This window comes from Chrysochloris asiatica, unplaced genomic scaffold (assembly GCF_000296735.1).
Source record: "Chrysochloris asiatica unplaced genomic scaffold, ChrAsi1.0 scaffold00006, whole genome shotgun sequence".
NCBI lineage: Eukaryota > Metazoa > Chordata > Mammalia > Afrosoricida > Chrysochloridae > Chrysochloris > Chrysochloris asiatica.
In genome coordinates this window covers 13793221-13814588 of record NW_006408524.1, presented here as the reverse complement: position 1 = coordinate 13814588, position 21368 = coordinate 13793221, and the positions used below count along the sequence as shown (strand labels likewise).

General features: G+C 40.0%; 1 protein-coding gene across 1 annotated transcript in view; it reads right to left on the bottom strand.

Moving 5' to 3' along the window:
• Positions 1-21368, bottom strand: part of KIAA0895 (KIAA0895 ortholog) — a 34570-nt gene that overhangs the window by 8447 nt on the left and 4755 nt on the right. The window contains exons 2-4 of the mRNA XM_006832132.1: positions 4079-4222; positions 2648-2780; positions 1341-1646 (exon numbers count right to left, since the gene is read on the bottom strand). Coding sequence (XP_006832195.1) covers positions 1341-1646; positions 2648-2780; positions 4079-4222 — 583 coding nt within the window. The remainder of the gene's footprint in view (positions 1-1340; positions 1647-2647; positions 2781-4078; positions 4223-21368) is intronic.

The window sequence follows — 21368 nt, the reverse complement described above, 5'->3', positions numbered from 1 at the left end:
GATTTTAAGGATTTCATTTTACTTGGATCCACAATTCAACATCTGTGGAAGCAGCAGCTAAGAAATAAAAATAATTCACTGCATGAGCAAATGTGCTGTGCAAAACTCTATAAAGGGTTAAAGAGCAAAGAAGTCACTTTGAAGACTAAGTGGTACTCAATCCAATCTATGGTTATTTTCAATCACCTCATATGCATGTGAAAGCTGAACAATGAAAAAGGAAGACTGAAAAAGAATGGATGCATTTGAATTATGGTGTTGGCAGCGTAGTGGTTACGAATCGGGCTGCGAACCTTAAGGTCAGCGGTTCGAAGCTACCAGCTGCTCCGCGGGAGAAAGATGAGGCTTTCTACTCCCGTAAAGATTTACACCCTCGGAAACCCTGTACAGGGTCGCTATGGGTCGGAACCGACTCAACGGCACTTAACAACAACAAACAACAAGTTACTGAGGAGCACATGGACGGCCAGAGAAATAACAAACCTGTCTTGGGAGAAATATAACCAGAATGCTCCTGAAAGGCAAGGACAGGGAGATTTCATCTCACAGACTTTGGACATGTTGATCAGGAGGGACCAGTCCTTGGAGAAGGACATCAGACTTGGTAAAGTAGAGGGTCAGTGAAAAAGAGAAAGACCCTCAATGAGACGGACACAGTTGTTGGAACAATGAGCACAAACAGCAAAGATGGTGAGGGTGGCTTAGTATCAGAACTAACAACAACAACAACAACAACAACAACAACAGATCGTGAACACAGAAGATAAAGTTTATCTGAGTGGGGGCAAGGGACTGGGGAATAACTGCTAATGTTTCTTTTGGGTTGATAAAAATATCCTAAAATTGTTTGCAGTGATGGCTTACAATCCTGTGACTATTATACAAGCCGCTGAAAATGCAATTTAAAGGCATGAATTGTATCACAGAGAGAGAGAAAAATCAAAGAGAAAGAAAGCAAAAATGACAAAATATTCACAACTGGTGAGTCGAGGTGAAGGGTATCTGGGTGCACATTTTACTACTCTTTCCATGTGTATGTAGGTTAGAAATGTTTCAAAATGAACTGGGGAAAAATAAGGGTAAGAAAATGTAGTTTGGGAAAACTAGCTCTGACATCATATAACAAAGGTTCCTTTTTTTATATTTGTTGTTGTTGTTAAGTGCCGTGGAGTAGGTTCCAACTCACAACGACCCTGTACAGGGTTTCCAAGGAGCAACTGGTGAATTTGAACCACTGACCTCACAGTACAAACCGACTGTGCTGATTAGGGGATTCGGAAGTAACCAAAATCACTACATAATAACCCAGTCTCTCAGAAAACCTAGTCAGAGACACTCACCTGGTTGGGAAGTATCAGTCCATCCCCTCTTGGCTCGTACGCAATAATCCCATCTTGTGTTGGGGTCCTTGACAAACTTCCCAATGTCTCTGAAGAGTTCGCAGAAAGACACTTGGCTGGCTCGATAAACAGTATAGTAGAGGAGGGCAGCTCTCCATAGAAAGGGGTCTTTTCTAAATAGGACACTGTGAATACTTGCCAAGCCCTCCTCTGTGGGGTTGTTGGGCTTCAGCTCATGTTTTTTACGCGCAGCCCAACTGTTCCACGGCTGCTGAAGGTTGTTAATACCTCGGAAATAGTGCGTGCCTATGGAGAAGAGGAATACCCGTGAATCACAAGAATTCAATACTTGTTTTAATTCTTCTCCAAAAAAGATTCCACTAATAAGTCTACAATCCAACGGATGTATGCCTCCAAATTAAAACAAAGCAGACAATGACCTGACCTTTGAAAAGGTTGGCCACCTTCATGGCTCAACTTACAGCCAAAGGATAGACAGGTCTGTAAGGTGCACAATAACACCAGTGAGGTGCAGACTCCTTGGAATAATCAACCAAAGAAGACCAAAAGGGCAGCAGTTGCCCAGGGATGGAGCTCAGAAGGCAGGAAGGAATATGAAAGACAACGGAGGAAATGAGAACAGGAACACATAGTGAGAAAGTGGAAAAATGCTATTACATCATGGGAATTGTAATCAATGTCACGAACCAAAACCTATATGAATTGTTGAATGGGAAAACCAATTCAGTGTGTAAACTTTCACTCAGATCACAACCTAAAAAGCTTTAAAAATTAAATAAAAATAAATAAATAAAGACTTTTAGGTTTGAAAGAGTCCTGCCTTCAGCAAGTTGCCATGCCTCGTCAGAGGAGGTCGTTTATAACCTTCATAACAAGTCACCTTCATAAAGAGAAGAATTATTGATTCTGTATTTGAAAAGAATTTTCGAGAGCCCTTCATTCAACTCCAAGGTAGTAAGGTGGGGAACTGAAATCCAGGTTTCAATGATTTTCCAAGTTTAAAACAACAAGTTGTTGTTAGGTGCCATCTAGTCGGTACCAACTCATAGCGACCCTATGAACAACAGAACATATACAACTAAAGTGTGCCCTAAAAAATTTTTAAAAAGTAATTTCATTTAAAATGCTATACGGATCTATTGGCTATAGTCCAAGAGAAACTTAACAAATTTGTGACTTTTTGCCAATAGTACTAAGGGAAAGCCCTCTATTTAAACATCAACAACACTTCTTTGAAGCTGATTTCTGATATTACAAATGAACAAATAACAATGGGCGGCCCCTACCTATTTCATGCCTCAGCATCCCCTCCAGCCAGTGCTCACGTGCAGTGGAGACATTGATGGTCAGAGTGGGGCAGCCGTTGACCACTGTCATTGAAGCGCGGGAAAGCAGGTCCTCAGTGAGATGGACAACGATCTAAGGAGCAAGAGGAAAAGTACGTTCACACAGAAGTACTTCTACATATGGGGGAGCTGTCACAGAAAACAACAGCCTTATAAATGAACACTGTGTGTCTGCTGGTTGGTTAGTTTGCAACCACCTCAATCTCCCAGAAACAAGACAAGATGTAGAGTCAATCCGTTTTTAACTTAACTGATTTCCAGTCTTTCAGAACCCAAGATCTTTTACTGGGTTGCAAGAAAAGTAGATGGCCATGCTGAGGAAGATACCAAGGAATTGAAGATCCTTATAACTGTCTACCTGGTGAGCTCTCAAATGCAGTCCTTGACTAGAGGGACACCACAGAAGGCACTTTGTGACTGAGTAAGAAGTGCTACTAATATGAGAAGCCACCAGGGCAAATCTCTGTATTCATAATTCTCGTAAAACAATGCACATAATCCCACAAGCGATACAGAAATGGGAAGACAATGAGCACAAGAAAACACTTCTATGCCAAAGGAAGTTACACCAAAATTAAACCCACTGCCATGAAGACGGTTCCAACTCACAGCGACCCTGCACAGGGTTTCCGAGGCTGTAAATCTTTATGGGAACAGAAAGCCTTCACTTCCTCCTGAGGAGTGGCTGAAGAATTCAAACTGCTGACTTTGTGGTTAGCAGCCCTACCCATAGCCCATTATATTACTATTGGTGTTTGTAAGTGTCATCAAGTTGGTCTGACTCATAGTGACTCAGTATAGGGTTTCAAAAGGAACAGCTAGTGGGTTTGAACTATCGAGCTTCTGGTTCACAGTCTAGTTCTGATCCTACAGCGCCACACCAGGAGTCCTAGCAAGGCTCCTAAAAGGAACTTTGTTGCTGTTGTTAATTGCTATTGAGTCAGTTCTGACTCATAGCGACCCTGTATAGGGTTTCAAAGGAGCAGTCAGTGGTTTGAACCATCAGCCTCATGGTTCTGAGTCCAGTGCTGATCCTACAGCACCACACTAGGAGTCTTAAAGGAACTGGTTGTTGTTAAGTGTCGTAGAGTCGGTTCCGACCCATAGCGACCCTGCATAGGGTTTCCGAGGAGCAGCTGGTGAGCTTGAACCATTGACTTGGCTGTTCAAGCCAACCTTGCAGTCCAGCGCACTAACCCACAGTGCCACACCAGGACTCCTCAGACACATAGTATTTAGTGAGAATTACGGTGGGAAATTTAGTGAGTAGGGTTGGGAAAACAAAACCAGCCAGGAAAAAAGTCAAAGCTGTGCGCACTGATGGAGAGTGAAAATGCCCTTTAGGAGGTCATGTTCACAGGAGGCTCTTACCTCACCCAGGCAACCTTCTTTCATCATGTACTTCCTAACATGACTCCAGATTCGAGGTTTAGACAGCAGGCTACCACCAGTGGCTTGTTCAAATTTTTCATAACTTCCATATTTCTGTAAAGTCAGTTCCATAATATTGATGGACTGTAAAAGAAACAAACATAATGAAAGTACATAGCCTCATACTATTTTGCGATAATTAACAAGCCATTTACATTATGGAGGGGGGAAGCTTCAAGAATGTGTGGGAAAAATTCCATTCTCTTTTCATTCCAATTTCCCACAAACTTTTTCAAACCCCTATGTATTTATCACAATCTGCTCTTTGTTTATCAACTTCCAAGTTAAGCTTTGATTAAACTAACACACCTTTCTTATCCTAAACAGCTTTCACTCGTTTTCACAAATGCCAGTGGACTTAGAAATGCTCATTTTCTTTCTCTCTCTTCCTTTTTTCTAAATGTGCTGACAGAAAGAGAAGTTCAAGTACTACCCATGTGGTTAACATCAGACAGGCTGAGAAGCTAAGGCAGAGAGGTTCCCTGGCTTCTGAGATCACTTGGTGATTTGGCAGAATTCAGAGTGGAAAGTATACTTCCAAATTATCTACTAGATTACAGTTACCACTCGGATAAAGAAAAACAAATCAAGTTTTAAGAATACACAAAAGAATCAAGTAGCCTTTTGTGAAAATCCTGCAAAATCTAATTTTGGCATTCTTTTTCAGAAAACAGTCTCCACATTACTAAGAACATGCTTTTCTTTCACTCAGGGCTGTGGAGTTTTGATTCGGTGTCCATTTTCACATCAAAGGGACATGAGTGAGATATTTTTCTCTTAACACAGATTCAAAATGAAAGATGTAAAAATATACACCTGGCAGTGAGTTAAGCCTCTTAGCTTAAACCACCACCACCACTGAACACCAACAACAAAAAAACCCAACAAAGCTATTGAGTCAGATTTTGACTCATCGAGACACCATAATTGACCTAAAGAGGGGAAAACATAAGAAAGGAAAACACTCTTCAAAGACCTTTTGGGAAAAAAGGCAGAAAATCCATATACATTTTATATGAATCCTGTGGTTTCTGACTGTCAGCAGAATCGTGAAGAGATGCACTAGAGTCAAATTACCTGTGTTGAGGTTTTAGCTCTATCGTCTTCTGGTTGGGTAATCATGAGCAAGTCATTAAACTTGCTTTTCATTCTCATTTGGAAGTGGGATAATAATAATCCCTACTTCATGCTTTTACTGAGAAAATCCAGCCAACACTTGTATAGTGTCCGGGATACTTAATAAGCAGCGAATACATGTTAACTATCACTACATCTCCTTCAGCATCCTCACTGGTGTGTTACCATTCTGTATAAACAGTAACCGTGGAAACACACACAGGACAGAAAAGCTACCAAAGACCTCACATACTGCAAGTCAAACTTTTACATATCCCCAATGGAAAAACAGTCTTTACTGACAAACGGGGCAGGAATACAATGGGCATAACCAGAAACAGACTAAGTAGGCTGTGCCTGGCTTCTGTGCCCCTCATCGTTATTTAAAACCTTGCTCTTTAAAGTGTGGTCCAAAAGCACTTTCATCACTTGGAAGCTTGTTTCAAATGCAGAGTTTGCTCCCCATTACCCCCCAGGCCAACTGAAGCAGAATGTGCATTTAACAAGATACCCAGATAATTTCTGTGAACAGTAAATTTGGAAGGGATCTCAGAGGATGAAGACAAGTATACCAGAGGCTGATTCATTCATGTGACAACTATGATGAAAAGGACAGGTTGCTGTTGTTGTTAAATGCTGTCGAATCGATTCCGACTCAAAGCCACCCTGGCTGCCAAGGAGTGACTGGTGGATTTGAACTGCCAACCTTGTGTTTCAAACCAACCTTGCAGTCCAGAGCATTACCAAAAACCTATTTCAGCAGATGAGCAAAACTGTTTTGCATTTATCTCTAATGGTCACGAACCAGAAAAATAAACGAAAAAAGAAAAGAAAACACAAAACCCCAATGCTGTTGAGTATGTTCCAACTCTTAGCAATCCTATAGGGCACAACAGAACTGTCCGGGTAGGGGGTCCTCAAGCTGTAAGTCTTTACATGCAGACTGCCACATCTTCCTCTCTTGGAGTGGCTGGTGAGTTCAAATCACCAACCTTTCAGTTCCCATCCAGCTATTTAAACACTGCTCCACTAGGGTTCCTTAAACCCTGTTGTTGTTGTTAAGTGCTGTCAAGCCAGTTCTGACCCATAGCAACCCTGAATAGGGTTTCTGAGGAGTGACCAGTGAGCTTGAACAGCCAACTTTGTGGTTCAAACCAACTTTGCAGTCTAGCACATTAACCCACAGGACTACACCAAAAGTTCATATAGGTTTTTATTGTTGTTGTTGTTAAGTGCCTTAGAGTCAGTTTGTTGTTGCTGTTGTGAAGTGTTGTCGAGTTGGTTCCGACCTATAGCGACCCTGTATAGGGTTTCCGAGGAGCATCTGATGAACTTGAACTGCTGACCTTGCAGTTCCAACGGCTTTGTAGTCTGGCGCATTAACCTACAGCGCCACACAGGACTCGAGGCTATAAATCTTTGCAGGAGCAGGAAGTCTCATCTTTCTCCCACGGAGTGGCTAAGTGGGCTCAAACCGGTGACTTTTGGGTTTGAAGTCCAGTGCTTATCTTACAGAGCCATAGGGCATGGATAATGTGTACTAATGGATGCAGGATGGTTTCTTTGGGGCATGATGAAAATGTTCTGGAATTACATAATGGTGATGGTTACATACATAAATTCTAATCAAACATTCTCAACTTTGAAAATCACTGAATGGATAAAGTGTATGATATTTCAATTTGATCTTATATCAGTAAAAGGGCTTTTAAAAAAGCAATACTTAAAGACTACAATCTAAGAAACCATTAAACCAGAAAATGAAGAATTTCTGTATAAAACTTTCAGCATTGTCTTATACGATACATCCTAAATGCTCTAAGAAATCTCAACATTATGTTGAATGATCTGATTTCTATGTACTTCATCATCTTGTTTATTCAAAAACTATCTCCTGTTGCAAAGGCAGTTTCCATGCAATAAAAACCCATACACAATGAGCACATTAATATAACAAGAGACAGGGTGATGCTGGGAGAAGATTGGAAGTCAGGAGACCTGGCTTTGCAACACTCTTGGAAGCAGCAGTCAAGAAATCAAACTACGTACTGCATTAGGCAAATATGCTGCACAAGATCTTTTAAAAGTGCTGAAGAGCAAAGATGTCAGCTTGAGGACTAAGGTGCGCCTGACCCAAGCCATGGTATTTTCAATAACCTCGTATGTATGCGAAAGCTGGACAGTGAATAAGGAAGATAGTAGAAGAATTGATGCTTTTGAATTACGGTGTTGGAGGAGAATACTGAAAGTGCCATGGACTGCCAAAAGAACCCACAGATCTGTGTTAGAAGAAGTGCAGCCAGAGTGCTCCTTGGAGGCCAGGATGGCCAAACTTCATCTCTCATACTTGGGACATACTGTCAGGAGGGACCAATCATTGGAGAAGAGTATCATGTTTGGTAAGGTGGAGGGTCTTAGAAAAAGAGGAAGATCCCCAGTAAGATGGATTGGCAAAGTGGCAGCATCAATGGGCTCAAGCGTGACAACAGTAGTGAGGTTGGCCCTAGACTGGGCAGTGTTTCGTTCTGCTGGGCATAAGGTTGCTATGAGTCCGTACCGTCTTGATGGCACCTAATAACAACAACTATTTACTGACTGCGTGATCTTAGGTATGTCATTTTACCTTTTTCAGGTTTAGTGCTTTCACTGGCAAATGGAAATGACTATTTTTGTTCTATTTACCTCACAGGGCTTGTTGTGAGGATGAAACCAGAGAAGAGAAAAAGAGGGGGGAAAATGGCTGTGAATGTGTCTTGTAAACTATATTCCAAGTGACTACTTAGATTTTAGAAGAAGACTGCAGGGTTTTAATTTTGGAATTTAAGATCACTGAATTACTCTCCAACCTTTTTTTTTAATTAAAAAAAGAAAGTTTGATGAATTTGACATTAAATACAAGAATTTCTCTTCATCAAAAATATTGTATAATGAAAAGATGAGCCACGAACTGGGAGAAACATTTGGTCGGTGCTGTGGAGTCAGTTCAGAATCACAGTGACCCTGTACAGGGTTTCCGAGGCTGTAAATCTTTATGAGAGCAGAAAGCCTCATCTTTCTCCCATAGAACAGCTAGTAGTTTCGAACTGCTGACCTTGAGGTTAGCAGCCCAACTTGTAACCACTATGCTACCAGAGGTCCTTACTTGCAACACATTAGTATCCAAAAAACATACATAACATCTAAACATGAATAAGGAGAAAAAAACCATGCATATTAAAGCTGTAATAAAATAGCACCTAACACCTGCCACCTCAAGTTTTGGAAATGATGACATTCATTTAGTGTTGGTGCAAGAATTATCGGGTAAAACATAAACCAAAACCTCTTGCAAGTAAATATATATATATACAAAGGGGATTCAAAAGTTCATGGAAAAATTCCTTTTATATTTTTCATTCCACTTTTTTATGAACTTTTTGAAGTCCCCTTATAGTATGATTTCATTTAAATGAAATTTAAAAATTCAAAATCTAAATAATATACAGGGAAATAAACATCCATGAAAAACAAAACCATAATGAAAAATAAGGTATAATGATGAAAGCACCACTCAGTGATTCTTTAAGATGAGCAGCACACTGGAAAACCAAGATAATGGCAACATTAATTTTCTTAAAATGATTCAATACATCATTATTAATATCTAATGTGTAGTTTATAAATAAAACTCTTTTGTAAGAGCTGTTGGTGGGTGAACCGCTGACTTGGTGGTTTGCAGTCCAGTCCTTCTCCAGCAGTGCCACACCAGGAGTCCATTCTAGTTTTGTAAACACAATTTCAAGAGAGTCTACATATTCTCTCTGGCTCACTAAAAGAACCTAAAACAATTTGCTGACCATTTCCCAGAAATGGTACATTGGCAACAGTTGGCAAGTTCTGCCAACTGCAGCCCTTAGAAAATTTATTTAGCATCTTATTAACAAATGGCTTTAACTGCTAATCAATTGGTAATATTTTAAATGGGTCTTAAAATATTCAAAAATTCGGCAGAATATTATGAATTTAAAAAATATTTTATATCTGTTGCTGTTCAGAATATACACAGCAGAACAGAAACCAATTCTACAGTTTCTACATACAATTTATCACTTTTTGTATTCGTTTCTGGGTTTCCTTACTTGCTAATTAATATCCAATCCCAATCCTTTCTTCACCTTTCAGAAAATAGAAACACCTAGAATGTTCACTAAAAACAATACGCAATGACTCCTAGGAAATCACACACTCCTAGTGAATATATATTTACTTGCAAGCGGTTTTCTTTTGTTTGTTGTTGTTGTTGTTAAGTGCCATCGAGTCGGGTCCGACCCATAGCGACCCTGTACAGGGTTTCCGAGGGTGTAAATCTTTACGGGAGTAGAAAGCCTCATCTTTCTCCCGCGGAGCGACTGGTAGTTTCGAACCTCTGACCTTAAGGTTCGCAGCCCGATTCGTAACCACTACGCTACCAGAGCTTCTTCCACCAACACTAGATGAATGGTTACAGTGTTTGTCATCATTTCTAAAACTTGAGGTGGTTGGTGTTAAGTGCTATTTTATTACAGCTTTTATTAACAGTTTAATATAAAACACTTTAAGCCAGTGTTCTATGAACTGGTGTGTGTGTGTGTGTGTGTATGTGTGTGAGAGAAAGCAGCGGACGTATCATTTTATAAAGAATTCCAAGATGTTGGATTCCTAATACTAGAAGACACTGCATTTAACAAAGTCAAACAAAAGACTCTTGTAAGCCTTTATGACAATATTAAATGTAGTGAATACTGGAGATGAATATAACATAACATTGTATGTTTTCTAATTTATATGACCCCCTTTTCTCATGTAGTGTTCTTCTGAAGTTTGAAAGACACACACTTTGGTATTGTTGAGATTTAAAGAATGCATTTTCCAAAAGTGGCTATTGCTTCTTGGTAGCAAATGAGGCATATCAAGATCTGTGATTAGTCAATGAGTTCTCTTCACAGCACCACAGTCACATCCTGAGGACGAGCAGAGCAGGATTCACACACTCACACACCGGCAGCCGCAAGCTGTGGAGAACTGCTAAGAGGCAACAGAAGGGCATCCTGATGGTTGGTCCACTGTTCTTAATAAACACTGTTGGCCAAACAAATATTATATGCAGGCTGAATCTCTTAAGCCACAAATTGAGATCCTTTGTTTATAAAACACTTCATTAAATTTCTAGCACGTGGTCACTAAAGGCCATTCATTTAGTAATTCATCTATTTGTTCAGTTGCCCATCTTTATGGTCACCTTCTATGTTCTCATATGTTTAGAACCTAAGTCCTGTACTGACATCATACCAGGTAAAGTGGAGGGTCAGCGAAAGAGAGGAGGGTCTCTAATGAGATGGAATAGCACAGTGGCAGCAGTAATGGGCTCAAGCTTAATAATGATTGTGAGGTTGGCACAGGACGAGGCAGTGTTTCGTTCTGTTGTGCAGAAGGTCGCTATGAGACGGAACTGACTCGATGGCACCTAACAACAAGTCTTTATACCTTAAACTGACAGAAAAGGCTGACAGAAAAACATAGTGTAGTAAGAAAATACTCTAATGGAGACATAAAGTGTTGTGAGATCAGAGAAAGGTAAACTGAAGCAGAGGGGTTTGAAGAAATAAAGGGTATGCAGGGCAAAGAGAATACTATTGTTAAAAGAATACAGAAACCAAAGACAGTGATACCAGCTTGGCCTGCCAGGATTACAGTGTTTCCGGGCTGGTTACCAGGAGACATACCTGTTTAGTGCTAGGAACTGTGCTAGATTCTAGAAGGAATTAAAATAAAATGCACTTTTATCAAGGAGCCCAGTCTAGTGGTGAAGACAGATGAGAAACTTAAGGATGGTAGCAGTGTGATAAATGCTTTAATAGATACTTACCTGAGACACTCTGGGGTATCAAGTTGACTTAGGGAAAGGCAACGTGAGTCACAGCATGAAAGATCAAGGCCTTGTAGGCCATGCTAAAATCTTCCGATTTGGTCCTGAATGTTGGGCAACACTAGGGTTTTTCAGAAAGGAACTCAAATGACCAGATTTACCCCCCAGAAAGATCACTGACAGCAAAAATTCTCTGCCAATAATCCAGTTTCCTTTCAAATGAATTGCAGACTATGACCAGATTATAAGTAAAAAAATATATATAATTTTTCAGTAAGAAGGTGATAAATAATCCAATTTAAAAATGGGCAGACCACTAAAACTAGTGATGATAAAATTGAAGAATTCTACCAACTTCTTCAGTGGGAATTTGATCAAACATGCAGTCAAGATGTATTGATAATTACTGGTGATTGGAATGCAAAGATTGGAAACAAAGAAGCAGGATCAGTAGTTGGATAATATGTGATAGAAATGATGTTCTCCCATGTAAACTGTCACATAATTCATAATAAAACTTAAAAAAAAAAAAAAATGGGCAGAGGACAGGAACAGAAACATCACCAAAGAAGACATTCAGGTGACCAACAAATTAGCCCTTGGTGGGGGTGGCGATCGTATATCGTCAAGTCAGTTCTGACTTACAGCGTCTCTGTACAGGGTTTCTGAGGCTGTAACTATTTACAGGAGCAGAAAGCCTCATCCTCCTCCTGAGGAGCAGCTGGTGGATTCAGACTGCTGATCTTGCAGCCCCATCATAAACCCACTTCACTACCAGGGTTCTTTCACTAGCCATTGTTGTTGTTGTTTTTAAGTGCCATCGAGTCATTTCCGACTCATAGCAACCCTGTGAGTTTTCAAGGAGCTGCTGGTGAGCTTGAACTGCTGACTGTGGTTCAAACAGACCTTGCAGTCCAATGCATTAACCCACAACACCACACCAGGACTCTTAGCCATTGTTGTTGTTGTTGTTGTTATGTGCTGTGGAGTTGGTTCCGACCCATAGTGACCCTGTACAGGGTTTCCAAGGCTGTAAATTTTTACGGGAGCAGAAAGCCTCATCTTTCTCCCGTGGAACAGCTGGCAGTTTCGAACTGCTGACCTTGCGGTTCGCAGCCAGATTCGTAACCACTACGCTACCAGCGCTCTTAGCCATTAGAGAGATGCAAATCAAAATAACAATGAAATGATGATTTTACTGCAGCATTAAGATCAAAGTTATAGAAAAACAAAACAAAACAGGCAGAAAACAACAAATACTGGAGAGGGTGTGGGATTATAAAATGGCGCAACCACTGTGGCACTTTCTCAAAGGTTGATAATAGAAATACCATATGACCCAGCAATCCCTCTATTTGGTATACATCCTCAAGAAACAAGACCCATAACACAAGTAGATATGTGTACACCCATGTTCATCTTAGCATTATTCACAATAGCAAAAATATGGAAACAGCCTAGATGCCCATCAAACAAAGGAATGGTTGAACAAACTCTGGTACACACACAATGGAATAATATACAACACTAAAGAATACAGAACCTGTACAACATGGAGGAACATGGAGGACATTATGCTGAGTGAAATTACTCAACTGCAAAGGGACAGATATTATATGAGACCACTACTGCAAAAAGTCAAGAAAAGATTTTCATTCTATAAAAAACTTTCTATTATGGTTCTCAGGGGTGGCAGGGAAGGGAAAATTAGTCACTTGGTAGAGTATACACACACGCATGAGTGACGGGGCAGGCAGTTAAAAAGAAAAGGAAGGAAAAGAAGAGGGAATAAAAGGAAATTGCTTTCTTCTTTTTGTTTTTTTTTTCACATCCTGGAAGGGAAGCATGTGATTTGTTTTCTCACTAGAAATAAATAAATAACTTCTATACAATTTTCATTTGAAACATGAAGGCCAGGTTACTATGGCTACATCTGTATTGCTATAATATGTTTAATACAGGACAGTCTGACATCTACTCCATCTTAATGTGATTTTCACTAATAACATGGCCTCTGTAATCATGAGTTATGATATTCAGAACTGCTTTAAAGACTGCCTTATACACTTCTTGTTGTTAAGAGCCATCGAGTCGGTTCCTACTCATAGCGACCCTGCAAGGGTTTCCACGGAACAGCTGGTGGGTTTGAACTTCCGGCCTTGTGGTTTGAAGTTCAGTTCTGATCCTACAGCACCACAACAGGAGTCCTGACTTGTATAATAAAGTTGAGGAGTAAAAACAAAAACATTGAAAACAATCTTATTTTATATATCCAAGACCTAGGAGATAAACAGATCCAAGGCAATGAATCCACCTTCAGTGTAGGAAAGAGTGAGAGAACACAGCCAGGCAAAGAGAGCTGCCACCTGTAACCTCTCTTGGCTTCTCTTCTCCTTTTCTTGGCTTCTCTTCTCAATTTTTGTGTTGTCAGGGTAGGTAGTTTGGATCTATCCAGTGGTGTGGGAAGACATGAAGTTAAAGCTAGCAGGATAAGATATTTATACATACTTTAGCACTGTAGACTTTTCTTTCACCATTTGCAACGGAAAGAGCAGATATACAAGCAGTTTGGCAGAAAAGACTGCTAAGATGAGAAGCTGATAATGGACATGTTAGGTAAGTTTTTAAGGCAAATCAACAAACCACTGTTTCACTGAGTCATCGAGGTTAAACATTCTTCCAAGGACATACAATCTGATGGGGATGCTTCCATCTCTGATCTGTAAGAAAATCTTTCTTATTATTGGGTTAAGAAATGACCTCACTTCTCAAACCTAATACACAAAGCCTGGTGTGGCGCTGTAGAATACAGCATTAGACTGCAAGGTCGGTAAACCACAAGGTCAGTGGTTCAAACTCACCAGTCTCTTTGGAAACAGGGTCGTTATGAGTCAGAAGCGACTCGATGGTACTTAACAACAGCAACAGCACTATGGAACATATTAAAATAATCTTTTCAAATCTTACCACTTTAGAGTAGATGGGAAAGGTTTGTGATTCACTAAAAAGAAAATCGTGCAATCTCGTGAGATATACAATTTAAAAGAAGACTTCCTTTTCCCTCTCCTCTACTGTTTTGACAACTTAAAGTTTGCTGGTGGTGGTAGTGGTGATGGAGTCAGTTCTGACTCATAGTGACCCTGCATAGGGTTTTTGAGGCTATAAATCTTTATGGGAGCAGAAAGATTTGTCTTTCTCCCATGGAACGGCTGGTAGTTTCAAACTACCGACCTTGAGGTTAGCAGCCCAACTCATAACCACTACGCTATAAGAGCTCCTTATTTGGAGTTTACAAAAATAAAAAATACTAGTACAATCATTTGTACTAGGCATTTGACTTGTAATTCTTTTTTTTTCATATCAAAAAAGGAAAATGGATTGTTGAAATGGCAAATGTTTTCTGACCTATATATTTGCAATAAAAATTATATTTAAAAAAAAGACATATCTTGCTTTAGATCACAAAGTGCTTTTATGTATTTACTATGCGTGTGCTTCAACGTAAGAATGGGTTATCAATCCCATTTCTACTGTTGTTAAGTGCCCTCGAATTGCTTCTGACTCACAGTGACCCTGTGTAGGGTTTCCCTAGGAGTGGCTGGTGAGCTTGAACCACTGACCTTGTTGTTGGAACCACCCCTGCAGCCCCGCGTATTAACTCGCAGCGCCACATCAGGGCTCTCCATTTATACTATAAACCCTAAAGTCAAGAAATTGGACATTAGTACAATAGTTATGACCTCAACTAGTAACCTAGTGAACTGTTTCCTTAAAGATTCCAAACCAAAACCTACTGCTATCTGGATGATGTGGACTGAACGACGTTGTAGGACAGAACAGAACTGCTCCACAGGGTTTTCAGGACTGTAAACCTCTATGGAAGTACACTGCCTCATCTTTCTCCCGAAGAACAGCTAGTGGATATGAATCGTTAGTCGTCCAATGCTTAACTCGCTGTACCATCAGGGCTCCTTGTACAAAGCTTACAGCCTAGGAAACCCTGTGAGACAGTTTTGCTTTGCCACATGGGGATGCTAAGAGTGGGAAGGGAATGCTACAGCACCTAACAAAAATGTTTACATAATCACTGGTCCTGATAACACTGAACTTAGGCTTAAGAAGAGTTGGTGAGTATACCTCAACAGTAGCAAAGTTCCAACCAAAGGATGAATCTGGCCCACAGGTGAGTTTTCATTGGTCTGGGCAGCTTTTGTTGCCAACATTTATAAACGGAAAGATCTCTTATAAAATTCAGGTTTCTACCTTCTCTTGATAGTGCTGGGCCCAAACTGTGTCTCGAGATAAGCAACTGCTGTCTGGATGCCAGTTTGCTACTACGCCTAGTTGGCTGCCTGCAATCACTTACGGTGCCCACTCAGGTACTATAGGCACAGGTCCTGACTACCAACAGCCTGCTAACTAGAAAGGCCAAAGTTAGAATCTATTTCCTAACACAACCAAGTTAGTCTGTCTAGGTGGGGACTTTCAATTTCTGAATGTCATAAACGAAAATGCACAGCCCTGCCAGAGAACCCTGAGCTGTTTCGCTGCATGGGGGAAAAGGAGCTTATCAAAGCCCTTCATTTTCTTTTATCTTGAACTTGAGAGCATGAAACCATGAACTTCCACCATGTGACTTTAAGAAACAAACATAATTTTAGAACACTGAACTGATATAAGAAGAGTTTTTCACTTAGATATAGAATGTATTAAATATCACCCATTTTAAGGTGGTTGATGTTTAATATTAAGGTAGTCAATGTGCTTCTTTGAGAGACAATGGATACCTTTTCAAAAACGAACTGTTTTTTGTAGTTCGCTCTTCCAACCCCTACTGACAACTGCACTGTTTCCTTGCTGTGATAGCAAAAATGCCACAAGTAGATGGTTTTGTTGTTGATAAATACATCTCTTCTCAGAGTTAAAGAGTCTAGACGTCTGAACTCAGAGCACTGGCTGTAAGGGGCAGCTTCTCTTTCTATAGAAGCTGGAGGAAGGCTCTGACTTCTTCAGCTTCTGCTTCCTGGTTCCTAGATCTCCAGCTTCTGTCTTACCCCATCTCTTGCTTCCTTTACTTGCTTGCTAATTTCTTTATATCACAAAAGAGACTGATTTAAGGCACTGTTGTTGTTACGTGCTCATTTCACTCACTACTGACAGTGACCCTGCATAGGGTTTCTGAGGCATCTTAAAAAAATTTTTTTTACAGCACTAGAAAGCCTCATCTTTCTCCCATGAAGCTGCTGGTGGGCTCGAACCATCGACCGTATGGTTTGCAGTCCAGTGCTTATGGAGCCATCATGATTTAAGACATGTTCTACACTAATCCTGCCTCAATAAGACAAGACAACCCATGCCCCAAATGGGATTAGAACCAGACGTGTTGTTGTTGTGATGTGCTATCCAGGGGATTCTGACATATAGCCACTCTGTGCACAACAGTAAGAAACACTACCCAGTCCTGGGTTAGGTTTGAGGCCATAGTTGTTATCAATCCATTTCACTGGGGGACTTCCCCCTTTTTGTTGTCCCTCCACTTTACCGAGCATGCTGTCCATCTCCAGGGACTGGTCCTCCCCTGACAACATGTCCAGAGTATGAAGGATGAGATGAAGCCTCACCATCCTCACTGCTAAGAAGCATTCTGCATGTGCTTCTTCCAACACAGATTCCTTTATTCTAGCAGTTCTTGTTACTTTCGATATTCTTCTCCAACACCGTAATTCAAATCCATAGATTCCTGTACTGTCTTCCTTATTCACTGCCCGACTTTCACAGACATATGAGGCAAATGAAGATACTATGGATCGGGTCACAGCTTAGTTCTCAAGCAGACATCTTTGTTCTTTAATACTTAAAAGAGGTCTTTTGTAGCAGATTTACTTAATATAAAACATCGTTTGGTTCCTTAATTGCTGCTTTTTTAGTGTTGAGTGTGGGTCCAAGAAAAATAAATTCTTTGACAACTTCAATCTTTTTTCCATTTATCATATTTATTGATCCAATTATGAAGATTTTCATTTTTTTTATACTGAGGTGCAATCCATATTGAAGGATTCATTCTTTGATCTTCTTCAATAAGTACTTCAAGTCCTCTTCACTTTCAGCAAGGTTGTGTTATTTGCATATCTCAGGTAGAAATGATTTTTCCTCCAATCCTGATGCCACATTTTTCTTTATATAATCCAGCTTCCTAGATTATTTGCTCAACCTACAGATTGAATAAGCACAGTAAAAGGATACAACCCTGGGGCACAACTTTTCTGATTTTAAACCATTCAGTATGCCCTTGCTCTGTTGTAAGGACTGCCTCATGCACAGGATCCTCATGAGCACAATAAGTGTTCTGGAATATCCATTCTTCCCAATGTTATCCAAGTTTGCTATGATCTACATAGTCCAATACCTTTGCATAGTCAATAAAGCACAAGTAAGTATCTTTCTGATATACTCTACTTTTAGCGAAGACCCATCTGATGTCAGCAATGATACCCCTTGTTCCAAGCCCTCTTCTGAATATGACCTGAATTTCTGACAGCTCCGTCGATGTACTCCTGCAATCAATTTTTATTTACCTTCAGCAAAATTTTACTCATATGTGATATTAATGATAATATTTAATGATTTCCATGTTCTGTTGGGTTACTTTCCTCTGTAAAGGGCACAAATGTGGATCACTTCCAATCAGTTGATCAGGTGGTCGTTTTCCAAATTTCTTGGCATAGACAAGTGAGTGTCTCCAGTGCTGCATCAGTTTGTTGAAATATTTAAATATGTACTCCATCTATTCCTGGAGGTTTGTTTTCTTGCCAAAGCCTTCTTCCTTCAATACTACCAGTTCTTGATCAAATGCTACCTCTTGAAATGGTTGAGCACTGACCAATTCTATTTGGTAGAGTGAGTCTGCGTATTCCTTCTTTTTTAAAGCTTAATGCTTGTCCATAGAATCCTTCTATGTTGCAACCCAAGTGCTGAATTTCTTCTTCAGTTCTTTCAGCTTGAGAAATGTTGAATGTGTTCTACTCTTTTGGTTTTCTAACTCTAGGTCTTTGCACATTTCCTTATAATACTTGACTGTGTCTTCTCAATCTGCCCTTTGAAATTTTCTGCTCAGATATTTTACCTCCTCATTCTTTCCATTTGCTTTAGCTTCTCTATGTTCAAGAGCAATTTTCAGAGTCTCTTCTGATACATTTTTGTCTTTTCCTTCTTTCCTTTCCTGATGATCTTTTGCTTTCTCCCTCTATGATGCTCTTGATGCCATCCCACAAGTCTTCTGGTCTTTAGTCATCTGTGTCCAATGCATCAATTCTAGTCTTTAGAGGGTCCTAAATCCAGATGATGTATATTCAATATATATTTTGGCTCTCATGAACTTGTTTCAATTTTCTTCAGCTTCAGTCTGAACTTATATATGAGCAACTGAAGGTGTGTTCCACAGTCAGCCTCTGGCCTTGTTTTGATGATACTGACCTCCTTCATCTCTTCCCACAGAGACAGTCAATTTGATTCCTGTGTGTTCCATCTGGTGAGGTCCATGTGCATGTTGTTGTTGTTAAGTGCCGTCGAGTCGATTCTGACCCATAGCAACCCAGTATTGGGTTTCCAAGGAGCACTTGGTGAGCTTGAACCACCCACCTTGCGGTTCAAATGACTTTGCAATAGGATGCATTAGCCCACAGCACCAAACCAGGACTCCTTGTGCATAGTTGCCTTTTACGTTGTTTTAAAAAAGGTATTTGCAGATGAATTCAGTTGTTGGTCTTGCCAAGTCCTATCATGCAATCTCCAGCATCACTTCTATCACCAAGACCAGATTTTTTAATTATTTCCTTGCTCGGTATTTCCAACCTTTGCATTCTAATTACCAGTAATTATCAATGTATCTTGATTTCATCATTATTGGCTTTAATGCTTGGTGTGTAATTTAAAATAAAAGTGGTATTAACTAATTGTTCTTTTAAGCAAATTTTTAATTTATTCTATCACTGACAGCATTGTACTTCCAAGATAGACCTTGAAATGCTTTTTTGTCATTCCTCTTCAATCTGTCATTACCAGGATAGTGAACCACATGATTATTTGATTCAAAATAGCCAATACCTGCCCATTTCAGCTCACCAATGCCTAAGATATCACTTTATGTGTTCCATTTCATTTCTGAAGACTTCCAATTTTCCTAGATTTATACTTGGTACATTTCATGTTCTAATTACTAATGGATGTTTGCAGTTGTTTCTTCTCATTTTGCATTGTGTCGCATCAGCAAATGAAGGTCTTGAAAGCTTTGTTGCATCCAAGTCATCACGGTCAATTCTACTTTGTCAAGACAAGGCAATTCATCCCCAGTTGTATTTTGAGTGCTTTTCAATCTGAGAGTTCATCTTCTGGCACTATATCTGACACTATTCTGCTGCTTTTCATAAGATTTTCAGTGGCAAACCATTTAGAAGTGGTCTGCCTCTCCTTCTTCATATCTGTCTTTGTCTGGAAGCTCCACCAAAACCTGCCCATCATGGTGACCCTACTGGGATTTAAAATACCAGTAGCATAGCTTCCAGCATCATAGCAACACACGGCCATCACCATACAACACACAGATGATCAGTGGTTAAGCATAGAAGTCAGGATTTACAACACAAATTTTAGGGGGACACAGTTGAATCCTAACATTCCTCATGAACATACCTCCTTGTAAATAATCCAGAGTATGTCATTTTAATGCTTACTATTAGTAAGCCCATATGCTTGTCTTTAGTGAAATGATGAGTTGATACTCTTAGGCTCCAGGTGGTCTGAGGCCCCACTTGCCCTGAGGTCCATAGTGCTCCCAGAAGGTGCCCTGTCTATGCTTTCTTTCAAGATGTTCTTGGTGACATTACCTTACAAACGAGTAATACTAATGTGTACCCTTCTTCTGAGAGTTCATTTACATAGCTGTTTTCTGTTGACAATGCATTTATACTGTTTGTTTCTCACATCAGGGGTATTACCAAAGAATACAAAGAGATACACCCTATTTTTCTAAGAGCAGCTATCACATTTGAAGGAAAGCAAGTTTCACTTCTCTATACTAAAATTAAGCTACATTATAAAGTATAGTGTAACAGTTATATGAATTTAAGGTAAAACCCAGAAGTCGTCTCACTCTGGCTCTCTCAGTGATTCTCTTCACACTTAGACTATTAGGGTTGCTGTTGGTGTTAAGTGCCCTTGAGTCGGTTCTGACTCTTTGTGACCTGGTACAGGGTTTACAAGGAGCAGCTGGTGAGTCTGAACTGTCGACCTTGTGGATCAAATCGACCTTGCAGTCCAGTGCTTTATTTCACAGCGCCATACCGGGACTCCCTTCTTGGAAAAATTTGAAAAGCATTCTCCTGAGTTATTCAGTGGCATATACATTGTAGAAAGAACTGCATTGAAATGGTTAATTTTTTTCATTAGGATTTGTTGCTTAAAGAAACCAATTTTACTTCTTGGAAAATTAATTTGAGTAAGTCAGACTATTTGCTAATTATTTTTCATTAACAAAAAAGCATTGTTATCTGAGGTACAATAATTTTTAGTTAACACAGCTGGTGGGAACTCAACTTCCCTGTGACTAATGTGTGTGTGGAAGAAGAGTATTTGTACAAGTATTTGTACAAGATGAATGACACAACCAGACACATACTGTGACATGAAACTAAATTAACCTATTGTTGTGGTTGTTAAGTGCTGATGAGTCGGTACTGACACATAACAACCCTGTATAGGTTTTCTGAGGACTGGGTGGTAAACTTGAACTGCCGACCTTGCAATTCAAAGAGACTTTGCAGTCCAGCGCATTAACCCACAGCACCACACCAGGACTCCCATTTTTGTTGTTGTTAAATGCCATTGTGTCAGTTCCCACTCATTGTGGTTGTTGTTGTTGTTAGGTGCCATCAAGTCAGTACCGACCCATAGCGACCTTATGCACAGCAGAACAAAACACTGCCTGATCCTGGGCCAACCTCACTATTGTTGCCATGCTTGAGTCCATCGATGCTGCCACTTGGCAATGCTGCCATCTCATTGAGGTATTCCTCTTTTTCTCTGACCCCTCCACCTTACCAAACATGATATCCTTCTCCAGAGACTAGTCCCTCCTGAAAATATGTCCAAAGTATGAGAGATGAAATTTGGCCATCTTAGCCTCCAAGGAGCACTTTGGCTGCACTTCTTCCAAAATGGATCTATTGGTTCTTT